Genomic DNA, 25,188 nt, shown 5'->3' on the forward strand with positions numbered 1-25,188 from the left:
AGGGACGCCTCCTGCCTAGGGTTACACGTGTCAGGGGTGGGAAGCAGCGTGGGTCTCCTGGGCCCTCGGCCCGGGACTCGCTCCCCTCCCCTGGGGCCCCGCAGTACCTTGTGCGTGAGGGAGTGCTGCTTGAGGTGGTGGGGCTGCACGAACTCCATGCCGCACTCGGAGCAGATGTAGGGCCGGATGTCCTTGTGCTTCATCATGTGGTTCTGCAGCTGACTCGGGTACTGAAAGGTCTTGTCGCATTCGGAGCAGCTGTACTGGATGGGGCCGCGGTGCGTGGTGAGGTGCCTCTTCAGCTGGGCCAGGGTGGGGAAGTCGAGGCCGCACTCCACGCAGATGTTCTCCCGCCCACTGGCGTGCTTGGCCTCGTGGGCCTTGAGCTCGCTGGGGTAGGCGAAGCCCCGGCCGCACACGCGGCAGTTGTGCGGCTTCACCTCGCTGTGCTGCATCATGTGGCGCTTCAGGTGGCTGGTCTGGGTGAAGGCCTTGTGGCACACCTGGCATTTGTGGGGCCGCGTGCCCTGGTGGGTCAGCATGTGCGTGTGCAGGTGGCTGAGCTGCTTGAAGAGCTTCCCGCAGCGGCTGCACGCGTGCGGCTTGATGCCGCTGTGGCCCAGGATGTGGGTCACGAGGTTGTACTTGGAGGTGTAGGACTTCTCGCAGGTGGGGCACTGCCAGCGCTTCTGCGCGCCGCCCACGTCCACGTAGTAGCTGTCGTCGATCTGCACGTTCACGTCCACCCTCTCCACCTTCTGCTTGGTCTCCTCGCTCTCCCGCGGCTCGGCTTTGCGGGGCAGCAGCGGCTCCGGGGGCCGCTTGGGCAGGAAGGTGTGCCGGCTGAAGGGGAAGGGCGAGGCCGAGGGCACGAAGAAGGGGAACACGAGGCCCGGGGGCACTTTGGGGTAATAGGGGTAGGGCGTGGGCAGGAACGGAGGGGGCGCGGCCCACGTGGCGCTGGGCTTCACGGGCTCCTGCTTGACGGCCTTGCCCCCCAGGTGCTCCAGGCTGCGGTAGAACTGAAAGCCCACGTTGCACAGGTCGATCATCCGCGAGTCGTACTTGGGCCGTGGCGGCGGCGGCGGTGGCGGCGGCGGCGGGAAAAGCAGGCGGAGTTCCGGGGGCCCGGGGTTCTTGCTCTCCTCCGGGTGCAGGGCAAGAGCCGCTTCTTCCGAGGGGTGGTTATAGGGCATCTTGGTGGGCATGCTCTTCCGTTTGCGAGACCCTCCTCCTTCAAAGACCCCCGGGAATCCGTCTAGGTCTCCCGGAGGAGGCTCATACCGGAACTGGGAAAATGGCCCCCGGAGAGCTTCCGGGAATGGGTGTCTTGGAGGAGCTCTTCCTCGGGAAACCACTGGCTGCAGGCCGTGGGGGAAGGAGGGGGCCCTCTTTGCACCCAAACTGAAATGCACACCCTCGTCTTTGACCATCTTCATTTCCTTCTGCATCCTTGGCAATTTTCCTTTAAAGAGAAAGAAACTTATCGTTAAAAAAAAAAAAAAAATCCCTTTTTCCATAAAGAGTTGTGGCTAGATGTCGGTACTAATTTATGAAGAGTAATGTTTGTTTAATACCGCTCCCCATTTATCCGAAGGCTGTTTAAAATATCATATTTTCCCCCTTGCAAACCCGGTTACTAATATGGAAAGCACTGACCTCCTGGAGTGGGACCCTAGGGCTCCTGTGTAAATCACAGCCACAAAACCGTAGCTGGGGGCGGAGGAGGGGAGGTATGAGAGTGGGCTGGATTGGGAGGAAACCTGAGAACTCATCTGGCCATTGTCCCCATATGAGATGAGGGTACCAAGGCCCAGAGAGATGAAACAACATGCTTGAGTCCCACAGCCACTCAGGGCAGGAGTCAGAACTGGAACACATTCTTCTGCGACTTTGCAGCCTGAGATGGAATTGCATCTGCCAGATGGCGCTTTAAATGTCTTTTAGGGGCAGTTCTTCTCTAAGTGAATTGATTTCCACTGCCTCTCCCTGTCTAGGGGCCTTGGCTTCTGGAGGATGGGGATACTGAAGGCCACACAGGAGAAGGGACTTTACTGCTTAACTCAGATGTCAGGCTTTCTGAGTATCCACCCCCAGCAAAGTGTGCTGCTGGGATATATGGAGCAGATGAAATCAATGTGATTAAGAAAAGCATATAATCCAATGTTACAGAGTCATCCTGGCAATTCATGAATTCGAATCCTCCACCTGAAGCAACTTCAGGGAAAAAATTCCAAGATCGTGAGTCTCTAAAACTGCACTTGTGTCTCTTCCTTCACGTTGGTGTCATTCAGAATAAAGCTTGGCCTTTGGTGTTGGTGACTCCTGTGGTGCCTGTCATTTCCCTGCTGAACCAGTTACTGTGTCCTGGTGACAGCATCAGGTATGTCTAGGAGAGCCCGTAGGGCCAGAATCTAAACCAGGGGCCATGCTTCCTTTCACACGTCTCCTTGGCAGTTTTCTATCCTCCTCACTTGGATACAAGTGGAAAGAGCCAAGTGGCTGACTTCACATTTCCAGTGAAGCCCTTTCTACCTAGATCCTCTGAGCTTGAATGGGATTGGTCCCCTTTGCTCAGCAGAGGCTCCCACAGAACCAGTCAGCCTGGTCAGGTGTCAGGTCTGGCCTCAAGCCACTGAAGACAGGGCTGGGATAGGTTCTGGACTAACTCAGCTCTCTGGCCCCGGGAATGACTACATGCTGAGCAGTGCAGGGTGAGGGTTCCAGGGGTGAAAGGACCAGTGATTTTCTGTAGTCCCTCGTGAGGCAAATGCAGTTTTTACAAGTACCTGGATATTCCCAAATCACATGTGTGTCTTTATGAGAGGTTTGAGAACCACAGCACAATTAGAACAGAAAAGGGTCTTTTTATGTTGGATTACCAATTCATACACAGAAATCCAACAGAGGGAAAAAATATGTGCCCTTATTATATGAATATTTGGACATTCTTTAAAACTGTTACGTGAAAGTGTTAGAGAACTAAAGCATAATGTCAATTAGCTTTGCTTTGTGTTTCTGTGAGTGGGAAGATAGCCCTGACTTGTCTTCTTTCTGTGGGTTTGGGGCTTAGTAATTAAGAGGGGGAGTTTGACTGTCCAGCCTGTGCCCCATCCTTTTTTTGCTTCTTCCTAAAATTCTTACTGAAATGCTAGGTCTTCTACCACTGCTGCCTCAAGGACCACGTACTTGTAGGAAGTGATGAGAGCAGTACGAGAATGCAATGTCTAGCTTTGTGAGTCCAGGAGGGGTGTGGGGACGCCATCAAAATGAGGGGAGTAGTGCAGCTGCTGTGAAAGGACCAGGACAAGGATGGAGAGGGCAGAGGCTCTTGGATCATTTCCTAGATCATCTCTTGCCTAATTCATCAGGTCCGGAGCCCTGGATTCACACACAGCTAACAAGGGGGTGGCCCTGGCCCATGAACTTGTTGCATCTATGAAAATAATTGGCTTTCAGACAAAGCTAATATGTCCCATTGAAATAGAGGGGGAAAAGTGGCAGCTTCTTTCTCTGGAATTTCATTTTGGCCACAGTTGGTTGTATAGGAGATCCTATTTGCAAAAAGACTGCTCAGACTGGAGAGAACTGTTCCAGGTTGCAGTGACTAGGGCAACCCACAGCAGAGCCCATCCAAATGCAAACAGGTTCTGTTTTATTCTTATCCGGTTAAAAGTGGCAATGGTTCCTATGTCATATTAGAGAGCTTGATTGGAGAATTGGTAAAATAGACACATATCAGAACATGGGCCTTAACTTATTGAGTTTTTTTGTGTATTTTATCGTTAAAAGGCTATTTGAAAGTGCATGGCTAATGCGCTGTATCATACCAGAATGTTACTTACTTGGAAAGGAGTGTTATCACTAATTTTGAAACTGAAGTTATTTTGGTTTGTACACATTATTATGGTCTTTGTTTAATACTTTTGTTTTTAGTTGTGACATAGTCTACTAATTCACTCATTTTAATATATTAGGAGTGACACTTCTAATGTTAAGTTCAAAAGCATATTTATTTTCAGTGTTTACATTTTTATTTTGTCACCATTGACTTAGTAAAGCAAAGAAACATTGTTGAACAGAGCTGATGTGATTTTTAACATAAACGGCAGAATTAGTCTCCCAAATCCAGAGATTTTACATATGTACGTTTTAATTTCCTCCCTATTTTAATACGGTAAACATTTTTACCCAGTTTCTGACATGTGCATATACATACCCCACCTCTAAAATAGTAGTCTGCCTGCTCTAGAATAAAATCAGTAACTCAGGAGGTTTCAGAAAGCATTGAGATCCATCCATGGACATTTTCCCAGACCTGTAAACAGCAGCCCCTTTCTGCATAAAGATCTGAAGGAGCACTGCCAATCCCTACAGAGGTCAAGGAGAACTAGATCTGCTTCCTCCCGACCTTCTTGAGACATAAGCCAGCTGTAGCTGCTGCTAGTTATTAATACCGATGTCTTTTGAGTCCAGGGTGCCAAGGAGAGCCCTGGGGGGTGGGTAAAAGAATTACACCCCAAAACACATCCATATCAGGGATGGGGAGCGTTGAAGGGACGAGCAGGGAAAGGATGTCTTCCTCTGGAGGTCATTTATCAGTCAACTTAAAACTCTGAACGGCCTCTGCAAAAATATTAACAGATTCCTAGAAAACCTGAATGTGTGCCACCGCACGCTCCCCTCTGTCTCTAAAAATAGCTCCGCAGGCATCCAGGACAGATGCGGGATTCCTATGTAGGAGGCAAGAGAGTCTTGGGGGCAGCATAGGGGGTGGGGGAACCACAGCCCCTCCCCTGGCCAGTAATCTGTGGCTGCTCCCAGAAAACCAGCAGGTTAGAAGACCATTCGTCACCAGGATGTGCTGAAATAATGTGCAAAAATAAAGAACTGAAATTGTCAAGGTAGACAGCTATAGGAGAGTGCAGAGCCTGAGGATCTGGGCATGAATGCTGGCTTTGTGTTAGCAGCTGTGGGAACATGAGCGAATTAATTTGGAGGTTTGATTTTCTCATCCATGAAATAGGGGTTGGGCTGTCCCCATGGGGTTGTTGGAGACTTAAAATAGATGTGTATGTGAAAGTTTATTAACACTGGACAATATGGTAGTGCTCTTGAGTGGTAAGAAAGAATAGACACGAGAGGAGGGTTGGGGTGATGACCAGTGGATTGAAGCTGACTGACCTCTTCTCTGTTTTCCAAGCGGAAGCTCTTGGTCAACAGTGGCTGGCATCTGGGCCTCCTCAAAACCAAGGCTTTACCCATTTAGCCCGAGCTGGTCTTATCTCAGCAGTGAATGTGAACCACACTAAAAAAGGCCAATGGGTAAAGCCAGGATGAGTTTATTTATTCAGTGTGGAGATCAACCTTCTAGTATAAGAATACTCTCCCGTCCCTTCTCTATGGCTCTTTCCTCTTAACGGACATATCTTTGAGCCTGCATTTGTAACAGATGACTTTGGTTACAAAAGGGATTGGGGATTGGGTGGGGACAAAGGGGACTGGGTGGTCTCATGAGCTATTTTAGCCAGTCTGTGGGAAGCTGAGGAATTGTTCCTATTTTAATATCAGAGGTCACCTTCCAAGAGACAAGAGGACCTGTTTGTCAAACCCAAAGTCTCAGACACTGGGACAGTGCTAGGTCAACACTGGCAAACCAGCTCTTGCAATGCCTGCGAGACTGTGAGGGCAGAGACTGGGTCTGTTTGATTCACTGCTGGGTTTCCAGTCCCCAGCATGATGCCTGATGCAAAGTAGATGCTCAGTAAACTGCTGTGGGATGAGAGAAGGAATGAATGGTTCTTGTTTTTAAAGTCTCCATATGGAACTTTAAATGTTTAATTTTATCTTACATTATCTAGACTGCAGGTGACTTTTGAGGGACATCCCTAATCAGATCATGAGCACACTCATACATTCTCGGGTAGTTATTGTGGGAAGAACCTGATTTACACACCTTGTGTGTGCTCTTGCTTGGCTCCGTTCCCAAGGTTACCACTCTCTGAATTGACCCTCAGGTTTAGGGTAAGCCCTAAATCCTGACTATACTAATGCTAGGATATAAGATTCTGCAACTCAGTCAGAAAACAGATGCCTGAAAAGTCCAATAGGCAGAAGATAGAAAGACCCCTGGACTGAAACTGAAACGTAAACCAAGAGTGGGTGGTCACCCTGCACTCTTCCACCCCAAGGAAATGTTTGGGAAGTTGGTAGCATCTACCCCTTGTACTAATGTGGGGTGGAGAGGGAGAGGCCTCTGAATAATCATGGATCTTCATTGCTAGAGTCAGACAATGTTCTAAGGTTCCTGGCTTTCTTCCATATACACTCAATCGCCAAACCCAATAGGCTGTAAGTCAGGAAGCAAATGGTTTGAGGAGGAAAATATTCGGTTGATCCGTGTTAAAGGAAAAAGGGACTCAGGATGTCTTCTGTAACAGGTATTATGCATAAGAGTTAGTTATGAGGAAATGGGGAATGAATGGATTTTAAAAACAAAAACAAAATCTCTTTGAACCATAAATACCAATTAGAAATGCAAGGCTTAACCAAGATGAAACTACTTTTAGTTTGGGGAAAAAATTCTTCTAATAATGCCCTTTAATTGGGAATTCACCTACTGCACCAAAATATAAATATCCCCCAGATAAAATTACTGGTATTTTGTGGTTCTCATTGGAATCGGAGGTCAGTCCAGTAAATGCTATTAGAAGAGTCACTGTGAGTCAGCATCCCAGGGGCAGATCTATTTATCCCCACTCTACAACACTGATTTCTCTTCATTCTGAAATTCATGAAAGAATATATTCTCTCACATTCTTTATTCCTTGAACGTTTCCAGTGTTTCATTGGAAAACATTACATTTTACTACTGGAGACAATGACTTCCCTTTTGCTTTGAGAGAATAGCACTTTACTTACGTGGTCGGCCCTGGAGCTCTGCCCTCAACAAAGACGGAGGCAGTGAGGAGGTGCAAGTGGAGGAGAAGCTTAAGAATAAGAAGCAGTGCTGAGAGCAGCGAAGGGTGGAGAGTTGTGGGAGGATACCAGAAGGGCAGGATGGGAAATGTATGGACTAATTGCCAACCTCTCTCTGTTCGTACAAAGGGATCCTGTTATAAGGCTCCTCCAAAGTGGGATTTTATTGGATCACCTGGTTCTTTCTGAATTTGTGACTACAGAAAGAGACTTTGAGCCGTAGAATTAAACATTCTAATGATTCAGCATAATTGTTTTAATATATATGTAGTTGTACTGTTGAGTTCTTCATCTGCAGGTGTTTTGGCAAGTAATGATTCAGTCTTGCATCCCTGATATTGGCAGGAATAGAAGGATCTCCATATGCATCTGGCAGGTAGAGCAATATGTTCTAAAGAGATAAATGGTCTGCCTTGTCACTCCCTGGGTTAGAGGCAGAGTCAAGAAGAGGGAACCAGAAGCCTGGTAGCCTGATCTCAGAGCCTTTCTGGATGCCCCTGTGGCCCCTGTTTAATGTATAAACCTGAATTCCTTGCGCTTTGTTATAAAATGTAATCTGTCAGCTATGGCATGAGCTGACTTTTCTAGGTTGGTCAGAAAATATTACTTGGTGATGAGACCTGTTCACATGTGAAATAGTCAACTGAACTCATATATTATTTTTTTTAAGTTCCTAAATACCGCCAAGACATAACATAAAGTCAAGTTTAGTTTTCCATTGTTTAAATTGTCCACAATGAGCATGCATATGTACCATTTACATATAGATATATGTTGTAAAGAGCCTTATTAAGACAGCGACAAGAAATTCAGCTACTAACTTGCATAGGTTAAATGGATATGGGTTTCATTTAGGAAAGTGCTTAATGCCTAGGTCTAGTGTCTGAAAAGCAGGGATAAATATAATTACTTGAGCCCTGGAACAGTTGCTAGCATGTTGGGGTTATCACTGCCCTCATGACCCATTTAAAGGAAGGAAATGAACTGGAGATATGACTTAGCAGTTCTCTCTCCCATCTCTCAGAGCTAATACATCTCTTGGGGATGGAGCTTCAACTGGAATGTTAGAATTTTTCTCCTAATTTCTTTGGAGTAATGTCCTTAGAATATATCTCAATTTCGTTGTTGTTTTATGTTCACAGATCAAGTAAACTTGATACACCCACTCCTAGACAAGCAAACAGACACATGCATGTTCCAAAGCTTCATTTTGTCTGTCTCTGAGGATGCCTGCATATACGGTCTAGTGGGCCTTAGAATTGGTAGATAATACCAGAAAATATGATGTCTGGCAAGCAAAAGTAGTAAGAATCAACACATAATAGATGAGGTTAGCCATCTGTGGAAGGAACCTATTTAAAAATGTCACTCAAGGCAATATTTTTGTGGGGAGGGGAGTAAAAAACTGTTTTGTATCATGATTGTGGTAGTGTTTACACAACTCAAATAGAACACAAAAAATGAATTTTACTGTATATAAACTCAAATAAGTTAAAAAATATAAAAGAAACATACAACAAATGTTACTCTGTACATTATAAAAGGAGTAATTGAGGATATTTGGGAAATATCCAACAACAGTTAAGGTGACCAGATTCTACTCTCTAATCAATTCATATCTTTGGAATGCATCCAATAATATGCATATGGTATATAAAGAGGGGTACTGGGTTTTAAAAATTTGATGATCTAAATTCCTGCTCTATCCAAAGGGGAGACTTTATATATGGCAGATACTAGCTTTTTTTTTTTTTTTTTTGCATGTATTCTATTCAATAAGAACATTGGGAGGCAGGGATTGTGCATTAAGTTATACTTCAAGGTCTTCTAATCTTTGGCCCTTCTTGGATGTTCAGCAAATAGTCTTTAATTCCTCCAACACTCTTTGAACGTAAAGTAGTCTGCTATTAGTGGATAAGATCATTCTGGTGACTAGAAAATATACTCCTACCCCTTGTCAATTAATAGGGTGATATTGACAGTTAGGTCCATAGATCACTCTTATGAATGAATCATTTACCCTGAGACTGATGAACTGAGTGCTCTTACAAAATGGAACTCATGACTCTCCAAACCCACTGACCAAATCCTGAGTCATGTCAGCCCCACCAGGAGCCGCTACCCCATGAAGTCTACCTGAGCAGCCAGCTGCCTTCTTTCTCTGATACCTTTCACTGAATATATTAGCCAGACTGTCCCAAGTTTCTACAGGGCAGGAGGTGGAAAGAACCTCACCGACTGGTGGCTTTATGGAGACTTAGAGGTGAAACTTTCCATTCCACCAGAACTGGAAGAAAATTCCTCACTTCTCTGAAGTCTATCACATTTGTTTGATGTTCCACTCATGAGTGGGTCCTGTGCTGCTAGTCACCTTTCTGTGTGGGTGGGTAGCTTATATTTCTAACAGAATCTGGTAGAAAGTCAGAAACTTTCCTGTTGCCTTATATATTGTTGGGATCTAATCATTACTTGGGAATTTATTTGACAAATGCCATGTTCTAGCTTGCTCTTGCTCCATGATCCCAAGCAGAATTTTGTGTTACATGAAAGAAGGAATAACTGCTTTACCTGGCCTGTCCCAATTCATCCTGAGCCAACTTCACATCAATAAACTGCCAAGAACATCTCCAGTGAGGAGAGGGGTTTAGTGAAGGTATAGCAATGACTAGGGTTGTGCTTTTCAGAAAACATGGCCCCCTCTGCTTTATCCTGGCTCAGAATCTTTGGCCAGTATGTGCTGTATTCCTTTGACCTGGAAGATGGAATGTCTTATTACACTGAAGTAATATGAATGATTGTGGGAGGGCTCTGGAAATGCCCGAGGGCACAGTGATCACACGCCACTGAGTCTCCCAGGGAACGTGTCACCGTAGAGTACAACATGCCCACGTTCTAGCAAACAATATCCCGGGAGGGCAGGCCACCACCATTTCTCTCACTTACTCGACAACTCCAAGTGCCCCGTGCTCTCCTGGCAAATGCTCATGAGCTTTGTGGAAACACCCATCCTAATGGGCAAGTGGATCTGTGACCTCACCCTTTCTTTTTATTTTTACATGCGTAGGATTCCTGTTCTTTTTCTGCCTTCTGATGAACAATTACTCTTCTTTTTTTCCCTTATACTTTTTAGTTCAAAATCTTCTCACTGATCTGCTTTCTGTTGACTTTTCTATTGATTCTGCTCACTAAAATCATTCTTGGAAAATATATATACTTACAAAATATATAGACTTATCTCCTCATGTACTTGTACCCATAACCTATCTTTGGCAAGAAACACAGGAATCTTGTAATATTAGTTGCCTCTGGGGAGAAAGACTGTATGGCTCGGGGTGGAAGGCTTGGGAGTCTATCTAGCAGCCAGGTTACCCACTTTAGGAGGGACCAGTCCCATCAGAGTCTGTAGGAAGGTGCCGCTCAGTTGTACAGCTCCCTGGGCAGAGAGGAGACCTTTACATGTATACCCTTTCAACTTATATTTTTGTACACTGTGACTGCCTTAGCTATTCACATACTTGCATTTAAAATATAAAAATGCATATTGTCTTTCAAACAGCAAACATTCAGACAAAATTAGTCTTGAAAGCCCCTTCCTTTTGAATGCTGAACAATTCTCTTGAAGCGTTTCTTTGGACTCTCCATTTTTCTGCCCCTGGCAGAGTTTACCCTGGTTTATACTTTGGGCATGCAGCTTTATGACCCAGGCTTATATCAACAAGGAAATACGTATAAGCAGCCACAAAGACCGCATGAAGAAAGTCAGGTGTGTATAAGTCACAAATAAACTACATTCAACCTTGGAAGTTAAGATAAAGATGAGTCTGACTTGAAGATTCACAATAATTACAGAATCACACTGCAAATGTGACTAATCCGGTTTCTCCATTCTACCCACCCCTGAGTTTCTCCTTGGCTCCTTCCCCAGTGCTGAGAGGGAACACTAAGATGCTAAGGATGAGATTGTTGGATTGGGGGCAATGTCAGCTCCTCCCCCCGGGCCTCAAGGTAGTTAAGGATAGAAGTAGGATCGTATTTATGCCACTGCAGAATCATGAAATGTCAAAGCGCAAAGCATGCTCCAGCCCTCAGATGGGATTAGCCCCTCCTTCCTCTCAGCCCCCGAGTCTGTACCCACGCCCCTGAGGTAGCCTCCGCCTGGAGTATTGCAGCCATCTGCCTCCGCAACACACTGTGGTCCCCTTGCGGTCGGGACTAATTCCCAGACTTTTCTGTGTCTTCGCTGACTTGTACAATGACTGGTACTTACTAACATTTTTAAGTGATACATTTTCAAATCGCAATAATTTTCTAGTCTTAAAATGATTTCATTCTGTTTTTATATGTAATAATATATAATGTAAGATACTCTAGGACTTGTTATTGCTTCAGCATGTCTCTGATTCTGGGATTTTTCTTTATCAATTTCTCCTTTCTAATAAGTTCTGTCTCATCCACCCCAAATGTTAACTTTCTACATAGAAAAAAGGACCAAGAAGTCAGTTTGCCAACACCTTCCATCCTGACCATTCATTCTTGGGTGGTCTTTACAAAATCCTGTTCGTTGTTCCTTGGACATGACTATTAGCTTCTCACCTTCTTCCCATTCCCATACCTAGTGTTCTAGTTCAAGTGCCCACCACATCAGTGTAGGGTTACTTTCAACAGTTTCCATCCACTCTTCCAGATCTTCCTTCTCCTTCCTTCCAAATCCCTTGAATACCAATGCCAATTCCATCGTCTGAAAATTCATCAATTTTCAATATTTTTTTGGCTGCACTGCACGCTTGCAGGATCTTAGTTCCCTGACCAGGGGTTGAACCAAGGCCCCTTGCAGTAGGAGCTCAGGGTCCTAACCACTGGACCGCCAGGGAATTCCCTGAAAATTCATCATTTTTCCTAAGACAACTCTCTGTTCAGGATCCTACAACAATCGTGTGTAGAGATTGCTAATTGCTGCTCCAATATCCATTCCCCCTTCCTTGAGAAATGGAACCCTGATTTTGCTTGTGGTGACAATGTGCCCAGCAAAAACACTAAACTTCCCAGACATTCTTTCAGTTAGGGTACCTAGTGCCACAGTTCTGGCCAATACAGATGTAAGCAGAAGGCTGCTAGGAATTCCTGAGAAAGCCTTTGCATTCCTAATACAGAAACCACCCACTTTATCCTTTCCTGTCTCTTTTTTCTGCCTAAAATGTGGTTATAAGGCTGGAGGTGGAGCAGTCATATTGGAACCGTGAAGCAATAAAGTTAATGACAATGCCTTCCACAAATCGTGGCAGAGGGGAAGAGGGAAAGTGTCATTGTGGAACTCTTGAACCCACTTGGTGCTAGTCTTCTTGCTTTCTGAGAAAATGAATCCTTTACTTGCTTAAGAAAATGTATTCAGATTTCTGCGGTTTGTAACTAAACACATTCCCCATCTGATACACAGAGCAAATCAAATGTAAATATCTCTCCCTGACCTTCCAAGTCCTTTATAAGCAGGTCCAGCTCAATTCCCTTTTTCTCTAAAATTCTCTCAACCCCAGTGAGACCAGGCCTTCACTATTCTCTACATGGGGCAAACTAATTCCTACCTCTTTGCCCTTACTTAGATTGGTTGGTCATCCAGGAATATTCTTTCTATTGACCCACCTCTTCTTCCAGACTGAACTTAGATTCAGCTTCTTTCTGGAAACTTTTTTCCCTACTCTTATGCCCAATTATCTCTCCCAAGAAGATAAATCCTACTGCATCATCTCCTGGAGCCCTGGAGATTCCCTAAGAAATTAAAAGTAGAACTACCATACAATTCAGCAGTTCCACTGCTGGGTACATATCCAAAGAAAACAAAACTATTATCTCAAAGAGGTATCTGTACTCCCATGTTTGTCACCGCATAATTCACAATAGCCAAGGTATGAAAACAACCTAAGTCAATCTAAAGTTATGTAATCTAACGTTACAGATCTCCCCACCTTCCACCTCTCTTTCACAGCCCCAGCTTTACTTTCCTGGCAGAACGATTAGAATATATCTTGGCCATTCATTTATTTATTGTCTGTCTTGCCCCACTGGGCCATAAATTTTGTGAGACCAGGTATCTCGCCTATGTTCTTCACTGTTTTACCCACCTAGAAGAGTGCCTAGCACATAGTAGGTCGACACATTAGGATCATTTGGGAAGTCTTAAACATGTAACACCCCCCACACACACACACCTAAAATAAATGCAATGCCTAGACCCCTCCCCAGACCTGTATTACATCAGGATATCTGGGGGTGGGGCTCTAGGTAAGGCACTGGTGTTTTTTAAGAGCTCTGTAGTTGATCCTCATGGCTATTCAAGGTTAAGAACTACATTAGGGAGGTGCTCGATACAGAGCCTACACAATTAGGGAAGCACGAGCGGGCATGAGGGTGGCGGTAAAGGAGGGATTCTGATGGAAGACTCCCTGTGACTTGCAGTCATCCCTGCCTTTCCGCCTCCCACCCAGGCTCCTAGTGATGGGGTGTGAGGGTGAGGAGAAGATTCTTCTCTATGCCAAGGCTGAGTTGATGAAGCATAGCCCATGGCAGTGGCCACTTTGGGGTCCAGGTAATCCACAAAGGAAAGCATCCTGGAGAGGTCATGCTGTACCTGGTGAGAGGGAGGGCCCCACAGTGCACTGTTTGCACACATACAAGTCCTAGACTGGAGAACCCTCCTGAGCCCTTTTCCTCCTCCCAGGCCTCCAACCCACCCCAGGGCCCTGCCTAGCCACCTTGCAAGAAGTTGAGCTGGAGGTTTGCACCCACCCTTAACGCCCCACCACAGGGATGGCTCTTCTTGGCTCTTTTAACCTGCAAAGGTTGACAATAAGGAAGAGGTACGAGAAGATCTTCTCCCTACATGATTACGATACTTCTGAAAGGTTGAGCTGTGGGATTTTTTTTTTTTTTCACTTCTCTCCTGGAAATCACCTCCATATGCTGACTGGACTGTAGGATAAGACTTCTTCTTTACACTGAGAAAGCATTTCCCTCTATATTTAGGAGACAAGTGGAACTGCTATTTTTTCAGCTTCCTTAATGGCTTTCAATGCTATTTGTCAAGGTTGATTTACTAAAAAAAATTTTTTTTTAAATTTTCTAACAATGAACAACTAGATGTAAAATCTTCCCTTGTACTTTGATTGGTGGTTCACACCTTTTGGAATATCTAGCTCATAATTTCAGAAGGAAGCAGCTGGTACTCGATGTTTAATTCCAACAAAATGCCTCATTCAATTTCCCCTCTCCCAGATAGGGTATACAGGCAATTGGAAAATATTCAATGACACTGATCCAAGTGTCCACATTAAGTGTGGAGAAAAGGTAGAGTATGCTTTTAATATCCTGGAAACTGAGCTAATGGCATTGAAATGTCTGATCTTAGGAAAACATGCTTGTGGCAAGAAAGGGTGACTATTTTAGCTGCTGTTGATATCTGCATGGGGAACCTTTGAAACTAGGGTAAACACACAGGTTTTTGTTCCTGAGTCTGAGTGAGTGTTTTACCCAAGGAGCTTTGCTGTAAATCAATGGTTTAAGTATTAATAATGATAGGTATTGTTAACTGAGGACTCACTGTATGCAAGGCTTTTACATAGATTATCTTGTTCAATCACTACTATAATTATCCCTATTTTATAGATAAGGAATTTGAGGCATAATGAGTATAAATAATTTGTCTAAGGTCACATAGCCTGGAAGTAGTAGCTCATAGCCAGGGGTTGGCACACTTTTACTGTAAAGGGTCAAAGAGTAAACTTTTTTGGCTTTGTGAAGCCTACAGACTCCATTGCAACTACTCAACCCTGCTGTTGTAACGAAAGCAGCTATAGTCACCAGGTGAATAAATGGGAGTGGCTGTGTTCCAGTAAAACTTTACTGGAGGGCTTCCCTGGTGGTGCAGTGGTTGAGAGTCTGCCTGCTGATGCAGGGGACATGGGTTCGTGCCCCGGTCTGGGAAGATCCCACATGTCGTGGAACGGCTGCGCCCGTGAGCCATGGCCACTGAGCCTGCGCATCTGGAGCCTGTGCTCCACAACGGGAGAGGCCACAACAGTGAGAGGCCTGCGTACTGCAAAAAAAAAACCAAAAAAACTTTACTGGAGATAGGTGTATAAATGGGAGAGAGAGAGAGAGAGAGAGAGAGAGAGAGAGAGAGGGAGAGAGAGAGAACTATATCTCAATAAAACTGGAAGAAAAGTTCAAAGAATAAATAAATTTAAAATTATGAAATTAAATTTTAAAGGCTACTGTACTGTATATTTGAAAAAAATCCTTTAAAACAAAAGCAGGTGGTGGCAGCCTACATCATTCTCAATGGTGAAAAACTGAAACCATTTCCTCTAAGATCAGGAATGAGACAAGGATGTCCACTCTCACCACTAGTATTCAACATAGTTTTGGAAGTTTTAGCCACAGCAATGAGAGAAGAAAAAGAAACAAAAGGAATCCAAATTGGAAAAGAAGAATTAAAGCTGTCACTGTTTACAGATGACAAGATACTATACATAGAGACTCCTAAAGATGCTACCAGAAAATCACTAGAGCTAATCAATGAATTTGGTAAAGTATCAGGATACAAAATTAATGCACAGAAATCTCTTGCATTCCTATACACTAATGATGAAAAATATGAAAGAGAAATTAAGAAAACACTCCCATTTACCACTGCAACAAAAAGAATAAAATACCTAGGAATAAACCTACTTAAGGAGACAAAAGACCTGTATGCAGAAAACTATAAGACACTGGTAAAAGAAATTAAAGATGATACAAACAAATGGAGAGATATACCATGTTCTTGGATTGGAAGAATCAATATTGTGAAAATGACTATACTACCAAAAGTAATCTACAGATTCAGTGCAATCCGTATCAAACTACCAATGGCATTTTTCACAGAACTAGAACAAAAAATTCCACAATTTGTATGAAAACAAAAAAGACCCTGGATAGCCAAGGCAATCTTGAGAGAGAAAAACGGAGCTGGAGAAATCAGGCTCCCTGACTTCAGACTATACTACAAAGCTACAGTAATCAAAACAGTATGGTACTGGCACAAAAACAGAAATATAGATCAGTGGAACAGGATAGAAAGCCCAGAGATAAACCCATGCACATATGGTCACCTTATTTTTGATAAAGGAGGCAAGAATATACAATGTAGAAAAGACTGCCTCTTCAATAAGTGGTGCTGGGAAAACTGGACAGCTACATGTAAAAGAATGAAATTAGAACACTCCCTAACACCATATACAAAAATAAACTCAAAATAGATTAAAGACCTAAATGTAAGGCCAGACACTATAAAACTCTTAGAGGAAAACATAGGCAGAACACTCTATGACATAAATCACAGCAATATCCTTTTTGACCCACCTCCTAGAGAAATGTAAATAAAACAAAAAAAAAACAAATGGGACCTAGTGAAACTTAAAAGCTTTTGCATAGCAAAGGAAAACATAAACAAGATGAAAAGACAACCCTCAGAATGGGAGAAAATATTTGCAAATGAAGCAACTGACAAAGGATTAATCTCCAAAATTTACAAGCAGCTCATGCAACTCAACATCAAGAAAAACAAACAACCCAATCCAAATAGGGCAGAAGACCTAAATAGACATTTCTCCAAAGAAGATATACAGATTGCCAACAAACGCATGAAAGGATGCTCAACATCACTAATCATTAGAGAAATGCAAATCAAAACTACAATGAGGTATCACCTCACACCAGTCAGAATGGCCATCATCAAAAAATCTACAAACAATAAATGCTGGAGAGGGTGTGGAGAAAAGGGAACCCTCATACACTGTTGGTGGGAATGTAAATTGATACAGCCACTATGGAGAACAGTATGGAGGTTCCTTAAAAAACTACAAATAGAACTACCATACAACCCAGCAATCCCACTACTGGGCATATACCCTGAGAAAACCGTAATTCAAAAAGAGTTGGACTTCCCTGGTGGCACAGTGGTTAAGAATCCACCTGCCAACGCAAGGGACACGGGTTCGAGCCCTGGTTCGGGAAGATCCCACATGCCGTGGAGCAACTAAGTCCATGTGCCACAACTACTGAGCGTGCGCTCTAGAGCCCGTGAGTCACAACTACTAAAGCCTGTGAGCCACAACTACTGAAGCCCGTGTGCCTAGAGCCCGTGCTCTGCAATAAGAGAAGCCACCGTAATGAGAAGACCACGCACTGCAACGAAGAGTAACCCCCGCTCGCCGCAACTAGAGAAAGCCCACACACAGCAACAAAAACCCAATGCAGCCAAAAATAAATAAATAAATTTAAAAAAAAAAGAGTCATGTACCACAATGTTCATTGCAGCTCTGTTTGCAATAGCCAGGACATGGAAGCAACCTAAGTGTCCATCGACAGATGAATAGATAAAGAAGATGTGGCACATATATACAATGGAATATTACTCAGCCATAAACATAAACGAAATTGAGCTATTTGTAGTGAGGTGGATGGACCTAGAGTCTGTGATACAGAGTGAAGTAAGTCAGAAAGAGAAAAACAAATACCATATGCTAACACATATATATGGACCCTAAAAAAAAAGGTTCTGAAGAACCTAGGGGCAGGACAGGAATAACGACGCAGACGTAGAGAATGGACTTGAGGACGTGGGGAGTGGGAAGGGTAAGCTGGGACAAAGTGGCATGCACATATATACACTACCAAATGTAAAATAGATAGCTAGTGGGAAGCAGTCGCATAGCACAGGGAGATCAGCTCGGTGCTTTGTGACCACCTAGAGAGGTGGGATAGGTAGGGTGGGAGGGAGACGCAAGAGGGAGGAGATATGGGGATATATGTATATGTATAGCTGATTCACTTTGTTATAAAGCAGAAACTAACACACCATTGTAAAGCAATTATACTCCAGTAAAGATGTTAAAAAAGAATAAATAAATAAGCAGGTGGTGGGCTGGATTTGGCCCCGGGGCAGTAGTTTGCTAACTCCTGCTTTTAGCCAAGATGCTAAGCTCTGTTTTGAGGTCTGTTGCTGGACTCTTTTATTTCAATAATCCTCTTTCAAGATCTTTTACATTTACGTATGCGCCATTGAGCCTACTTACACGATGACCTACTGAGCAAATAATTGTGATTTTTTAATAAGTCACATTCTTTAATGCCAGCAGCACTCTAAATGTTACAGGAAAGAGCTTCTGGATGAGTGGGATTATAAGCCAACCAGGACTCTTCAGAGGAAAGCCTCCGTGTGCATCTTAGCTCTCAGGAGCTTGTAAGCTGGCACGGTGGGAGAGGAGCTCGGTTTTGCAGCATCCGCTCTGTGCCAGGCCCTGTGCAGAGGCTCTTCATGCTCTCCATGTCCTCAGAATGTCTATATACCACTCTTTCCATACAGGCTTCAAGGAGGCCCTCAAAAACACACAACACCAACAAGATAAAAGAACTGAAGAAGATGGAGTACTGTATCATTTAATCCCCACATCAATCCTGCAAGACAGGCACCATTATTCCATTTTATAGGTGAGAAATAGAAGCTCAGAAGGGAAGTTACTTGCCTGAGGTCAGAGAGTGAGTAAGTGGCTGAGCATTTCACCCCAGACGTGCCCAGTTTCTTTGCCTGTACACCTTCCGATTGGCTACAATGCCCCTTTGTAGTGGACTGCACGCCTCACCTTACTTCATAACTCAATCACTGAATGAGTTTGGAAAGTCAGTTCAATTTGAAATTCTGTTTGCTTCCACTCTGTAAAAACGAGGATAGGAAACCTTGGTGTATCCTACTCGCTTGACATAGTTGCTAAGATAGTCAAGCGAGGTAGAGTCCGTGAAAGATCCTTGCAAAGTGTGGAACTCTGCCAAGGTGCCACGGTGGCATGTGCCAGAGAACTGGTCAGAGTTGCCGTGAGGCAGCAGCTTCCACCCCCTCACCACACTGCTGGCTACTGCAAGGGTTCCCCTGCCCCCAGGGGACCCTGGGCCACTGAATCATTCAGATTGCCCAAGTCTGGAGAGGAATTGGCCCCCTAGAATCCCCTGAAGTCAGCCCAAAGCTCAGGAACTTGGAAAACGTAATGGAATTGTCATCCAATTTCTATTCACATAAATGACTCTTACGAAGGCACTCATAGTGTCATCACCATCCCTCCCCACACCGCCTTCCTCCCAAGGGACCCTCCTCCTACTTCTATTCCTCTAGTTTCAAAAGGGCTCTTTCTCTTCAGGATACGTATAAATCCAACCCTTTCTCGCAGCTCTAACCTCTGCCCAGTTGTTTCAACGATGTGGTAAGGAACGTGGTGTGAGACGGCTTTCATGGGTCTTTGCCTCAAAGCTGTGACGTTTCAAAACTCTTGGCTGAAAGTTAGAAACTAGAGAAGTGGAATAGCTTGATTATATAAGGAAAAAAATGTCTGTATGTCAAAAAGCACATAACATTCAAAAGGAAATGGCAAACTGGAAAAATATTTGCAACACAGGACACAGAACTAGTATCACTCGGTATCTAAGATCTTCTACGAATCAATCACAAAAGCGACTACTTAAAGTGGGAAAACTGGGAAAAAGCCATCAAAAGGCAATGCACAAGACCAATTCTAAAGACAAATTAAAAAAAACTTTTTGCCTAGTTTGAAGTAACACCAGATATCCAATTCTTATGGAAGCATCAATAAAGGAAACGTTTAGACAAAACATACAGGATAACACCGGCATATTTAAATTGTGTGTGTGTGTGTGTGTGTGTGTGTGTGTGTGTGCACTCACACGGGTGTGTGTAATCTCTCTGTATAAACCTACACCTGCCTGAGCCAATTTGGATGACTGAAGAGAGTGATATTGGAGACGATGATTGGACTGAATGTCAGATTTAAAACTTATGAAAACCACATATACAAACATAGACAGGATTTCAACTCTGAGAATTTTGACAAAGGGAGAAAGAAGCAGATATGTTTAGGGAGGAAGCAGCCTCATAAACTCTTGTTTTGCAACAGTGTCTGGAATGAAGTATATAAGGCCTGAGGCTCCATCTAAGGCAAAATCACACTGGAGAGAAATCCATTCATGAAGCTAAGTCATCCTAATGTAAATGACATTTCATGAGTAGAGACTGAAACTAGTGTGAAGGACATTTTCTAAATCAATGTAAAAGTGTGCAGAAATAGCTGGATCTAAATGGAATAAGAATTGTGTGACAAATCGATGAGGTGGTGAGGAAAAGCCAATTAAGGTACTGATGGGCCTGTCAAGAGAATCTGAATGCTACAAGACCGAATCTAGAAGATTCTGGGTAAAGATGTTTCCTTGGAAGGGTTAGCAAAAGAAAGAGTTCTTTTAAGTGCTTTCCCAAAGCCTATTTTCTGTCCTTTAGAGCTTTTTGACTTTGAGTGGTTGGGAATGATTGGTTTTGATGATCTCAATCGCTCTCTCTCATTCTCTCTCTCTCTCTCTCTCTCTGTCTCTCTCTCACTCCCCCTCCATTACCACCAACAGGCTGACTCCCCTTGCCCCCTCCAATAACAGGCTGATTCTATTAGATCATTAACTTTCTCTTTCTTATAAAAAGAGTGCATTTGATAACATCATTTAATGGGGCGCTTGAGAAATGGCCCCTTTCAAAGTGTTCATCTTCATTTGTCCTGGTTGAAGAACTGGTGAGGCTAACTTAAGACAGAAGTAAGCACCTTTCTACTGAGGGTCTCACCTGGTAAGAGGTAGCTCATTTGGGTCCATTTAATGATAAAAATATGAACAAATCCAATCTAGAGGTTAGGGAATTGCCTATATTTTGAAAATCTTTGAGTTTCAGCTATTCTGTAAGGATTGACAGGAAATTCAACATGAGAGAACATTCCTGCCTTAGAACTTCTTAGGGAGAATCAAGCAAACCACAATGTAAGAGTGACCCTTGGTATATCTTATTCTAGAAGAAACGAGTCCTGGGCCAATTCATGTTTTCTGAACTTCATGTGAAGAGTGTGTGGGATATTCAAAGAAGGAGTGAGCACCATATGTGGACACCTTAAAATTGACAGGTGACTCAGCTCTCTTGGCACTATCTAGGCTGCTGGCAAATGACAGGCGTAATACAAAGCCCATACGGTGTCGTGGTTAGCAGAAAAACTGGAAGAAAGTCATGAAAGCAGTTGAGATAAACTGGCTATTGATCAAGATGGATTAAAAGACAAAATGAGTTGGCACCAGAAATAGATTAAGATGAGCAACTCTACACACTTTATTTTTAATGACCTTTAAATAATATAAATTCATTACCATTTTTAAATTTAATACTGCAATGTTTAAATTCTTAACCCTGGTGGTGCAGTGGTTAAGAATCTGCCTGCCAATGCAGGGGACACGGGTTCGTTCCCTGTTCCAGGAAGATCCCACATGCCGCAGAGCAGCTAAGCCCGTGTGCCACAGCTACTGAGCCTGCGCTCTACAGCCCGAGAGCCACAACTAAGCCTGTGCGCCTAGAGCCCATGGTGCCCCGAAACAAGAGAAGCCACCACAATGAGAAGTCCACTCGCCGCAACTAGAGAAAGCCCGCGCGCAGCAAGACCCAACGCAGCCAAAACTAAATAAATTTAAAAAAAAAAAAAGAAGAAAATGAAAATAATCAATAATACCACCACCAAGAGTAACTGTGTTAATATTTTGGTTTGTTTCTTTCAAGTCTTTTACTATGCATGAATACATTTTCTTTTACAACACCGATTATTTACTATATACCTCTATGCAATATACAATTAACTCTGTAGTAGACAACTTTGTATGTAAATCTTGGTTGAGTGTCTGTCACTTCCTTAGATTAAATTCTCTAGAAATAGAATTACGGAGTCAAAAGATATGAATTTCGGACACGTGGACACGGGGGGAAGGGGAGGGTGGGACGAATTGGGAGAGTAGCATTGACATATATACACTACCACGTGTAAAATAGCTAGCTAGCGGGAACCTGCTGTATAGCACAGGGAGTTCAGCTCAGTGCTCTGTGGTGACCTAGATGAATGGGATGGGGGGCAGGGAGGCCCAAGATTGGGGGATATATGTATACATATAGCTGATTCACTTTGTTGTACAGCAGAAACTAACACAGCATTGTAAAGCAACTATATTCCAATAAAAAAAAGATATGAATTTTCAGGTCTTAACACGTATCACTAAATTGATTTCTGGGAAGGTCAACCTAACTTATTCTTAAATTATCCATTTCTTTAAATGCATCTTTTTACCTTCTGTGGAGCCTTTTATTTTCCCCTTGAAATTAAATAATCTCCTAAACTTGGCTCAATATTGTAATAGGAATAAAAAACAAATCCAGGTTTATTGAGAGAACTATTTTGTGATTCTGTTGTAACTTATACTGAGATAATTCTCAACTTTCTCAAATACTTTCATACCCGTTATTACATTTAGTCCCCACAAAAAATCCCATGAGGTGAATAGAATTAATTAGAGAATGTTTTAAGCTTTGGGAGAGGGTTTCAGGCATTATCTTGTTCAGATTTTATTAATGTTTCCATCTGACAAAGGCACAGGGAGGATATGAGACTTTTAAAGTTCTAGAGCCTAAGTGTTTGGAATCTCAGTTCATATATCACCTTCCCACTGGATGACCTTGACTTTATACTGGTCCATGTAAGGCTTTGTGGCACTCCCAATTTCCTCCTCCTTCTGCACTGTTTTATCAATGCATTGGGAACTACACCATTCAATCTCTCCTTATTATAGGGATATGCAAATAATTGGAAATCTGGACTGAGACTCATAAGCAGAGACAGAGCAAACTTGAAACAAGCACTTTATCTATGATGTGGATGATGACCTAGAAAAGTATCCCCAAGAGTATGTAGATGAAAATGAGCCAATGGACTTGAGAGAGGTCTGAACTTGGGGTGAACTTGATAAACCAAAGTGGGCAAGGGAAACTTAGTGAGAACAAGTTTAGAGCTCCAAGCTCAACCTATTTTAGTACTGTACTGTTCTGACCATGAGGACTGCTGAGAGCTGGAGTATGCAGAGACTCAGAGGGAATTGTTTCCACTAGTAATTCTCACCTGCTCACGTGATTTAAGTAGCATAGGTGAGTTTTGTCAACAGACAGGAAGAATCCTCAAGAGGAAACATCAAGCCTCCTTCCACCCCAAATATTTGGACATTCTTTACAGATTATCATCTGCCTAAATCAGTGTGGATTACAACATACTGCATAGAAGTTAAAACAGCACTCTGCTGATGTTTGATGACCAACCAATGGTCTATCATGGTCTCTGGTCAGTTGTTGCTTTGTTTTCCCCCAGGGGTCAAATTTATTTTATTTAAAAACATCTCCATAGCATTTCCGTTTATTTTGTGTGTGTGTAATTTTAAATTCGGAGGAACCACTTCTTAAAATGCCTGACATTTAAGAAAATCTGGTGCTGTATTGCCACCACGGAAGCCAAGTATCGTGTGTATAGAATGTAGCACGGTTTAGCACGTTGAGTGTACCAGATTTTCCTTAAAATTAACATTCATGCCATATGTTGGTGCCCTAAAATCAATACTACTTTGGCTGATGAAAATGCAAAAGGAAAACATTCTCAGACTGAGTGCTGTTCTCTTTCTTTGTAGACAATGTTTTCTGTAGACATTAGCAATTATCTTTGGGAGAGAAAATGATGAGTGCCTGCTCTGTAATTCTTGGTGAGAGGTCAAACACCCAAAGGCATGGAAGCCAGGGATCCAGCTTGTAAGGCAAGGGAACCTCAAGGTATTGGCCCTGTAAGATAGTCCTGTGTTCTCAGTTTACTATTCAGCTCCAGACAGTGCCTTGGCAGAAACTTGGAGGTAGACTCCAGACTCATCCACCATCATTAAGTTCAAGAGGGCAAGGGGGAGAGGAGGAGCCCAGAAATCTTTCACTGAACTTAGAGAGGGCATGATGACACCAGAAATTTAGACAATGCTCTGGCAACCCAGGGCAACAAGTGACCTATACTCACACATTCCCTTGTGCGTCCCAGCTGGTGGGCCTTGTGACCTTTGAGGTCACACTCCCTCTGAGTTGCTCCTCTGCCCCTACCTGCCTCTGCAGCATATGGCCTCCATGGTGCCAACCGGAAGTACATCTTTATGCCTATGGTTCAAGCATCTGCACTGTTCTGGATTTGCAATGTGCTTTGCCTATGTATTTATATCACTATGCTGCCTGGGCCCCTCTATGGCTTGGGCAGAGTCTGGGGCTCTCCCTGACACACAGGGGGCACAGCCTTTTGCTTATAAATATTGATCCAAAACCCATACTAAAGGGAAGGACAAGAGGGCAAGGTCACATTACTCCTAAAACCACCAGACATATTTGAACTATGATGGGAATTTTGTGCCCGGGGCTTCGTTCTGCTGCAGTATTAAATAAGAATGGTGTGTTCTCAAAGCTGAAGCAGGCTTTTACATCTGTACTGGAAAGGATATACAGTATTTAAGGGGAACGTTTGAAAATCCTACCAGTAGTAGAACCTAAGAAAGTCTGGAAATCTATCTTTTAAAAAAAGTTTTATTGTGGAAAAATTCAAACTATAAAAGTAAAGAGAATAATATAATGAATCCCCATGTCTCATTCCAAGTTTCCATTATGACCAAGCTTATTCCACCTATACCCATTCACTCCCTTACCTCCCAACTAGGATGATTTTGAAGCAGATCCATGACATCTTATTATTCCATCCATACCTATTTTAGAATGTATCTCTTAAACATAAGCACTTTTTTCTTAAAACATAGCTACACTACTATATGTAATATCTAAAATAAATCAGTCGTTTCCTTAATCATTAAATATCCAATCAGTATTCAAATTTCACTAGAAAATCCAATTTTTTCCCTTGGAATGAAAAACATTCTTGGAATTGTGTCAGTTTACTAGTAAACTAGCCAGTTTTCCACCTTTCAGATATCATAGAAGAGTTTGAAAGGTTGAAAAGAAAGCTCCTTTGGGGAGCTCTGATAATGAAGATAAAGAGAAGGAAGAACTACTTGGACTTCCTTAACCCGATGTCAATGAGTGTTGAGACTGAAAAGGTTGTTACACATTATCCAGCTCCACCACACTTCCTTGTTGTAAGCTGAGGCACAGAGGAGTAAACTGACTTCCTCAAATTCACACAGCGAATTAACGACAAAGTATTCAATTTTAAAATTTAAGAGGCTCTATTTAAGATACTACTT

The 25,188-nt window shown here is 43.1% G+C and overlaps 1 protein-coding gene and 1 long non-coding RNA gene across 4 annotated transcripts in view; one reads left to right on the forward strand and one right to left on the reverse strand.

Moving 5' to 3' along the window:
* Positions 1–25,188, reverse strand: part of ZNF366 (zinc finger protein 366) — a 66,554-nt gene that overhangs the window by 20,430 nt on the left and 20,936 nt on the right. For all 3 annotated transcript variants that reach the window (XM_073802202.1, XM_073802203.1, XM_033852930.2), the window contains one exon: positions 108–1,465. In XM_073802202.1, coding sequence (XP_073658303.1) covers positions 108–1,451 — 1,344 coding nt within the window. In that variant the 5' untranslated portion in view covers positions 1,452–1,465. The remainder of the gene's footprint in view (positions 1–107; positions 1,466–25,188) is intronic.
* The window catches only part of LOC141278287 (uncharacterized), a 45,910-nt gene that overhangs the window by 898 nt on the left and 19,824 nt on the right, over positions 1–25,188 (forward strand). The window lies entirely within an intron of this gene.

The sequence above is a fragment of the Tursiops truncatus genome, chromosome 3 (assembly GCF_011762595.2).
Source record: "Tursiops truncatus isolate mTurTru1 chromosome 3, mTurTru1.mat.Y, whole genome shotgun sequence".
NCBI classification, from domain to species: domain Eukaryota; kingdom Metazoa; phylum Chordata; class Mammalia; order Artiodactyla; family Delphinidae; genus Tursiops; species Tursiops truncatus.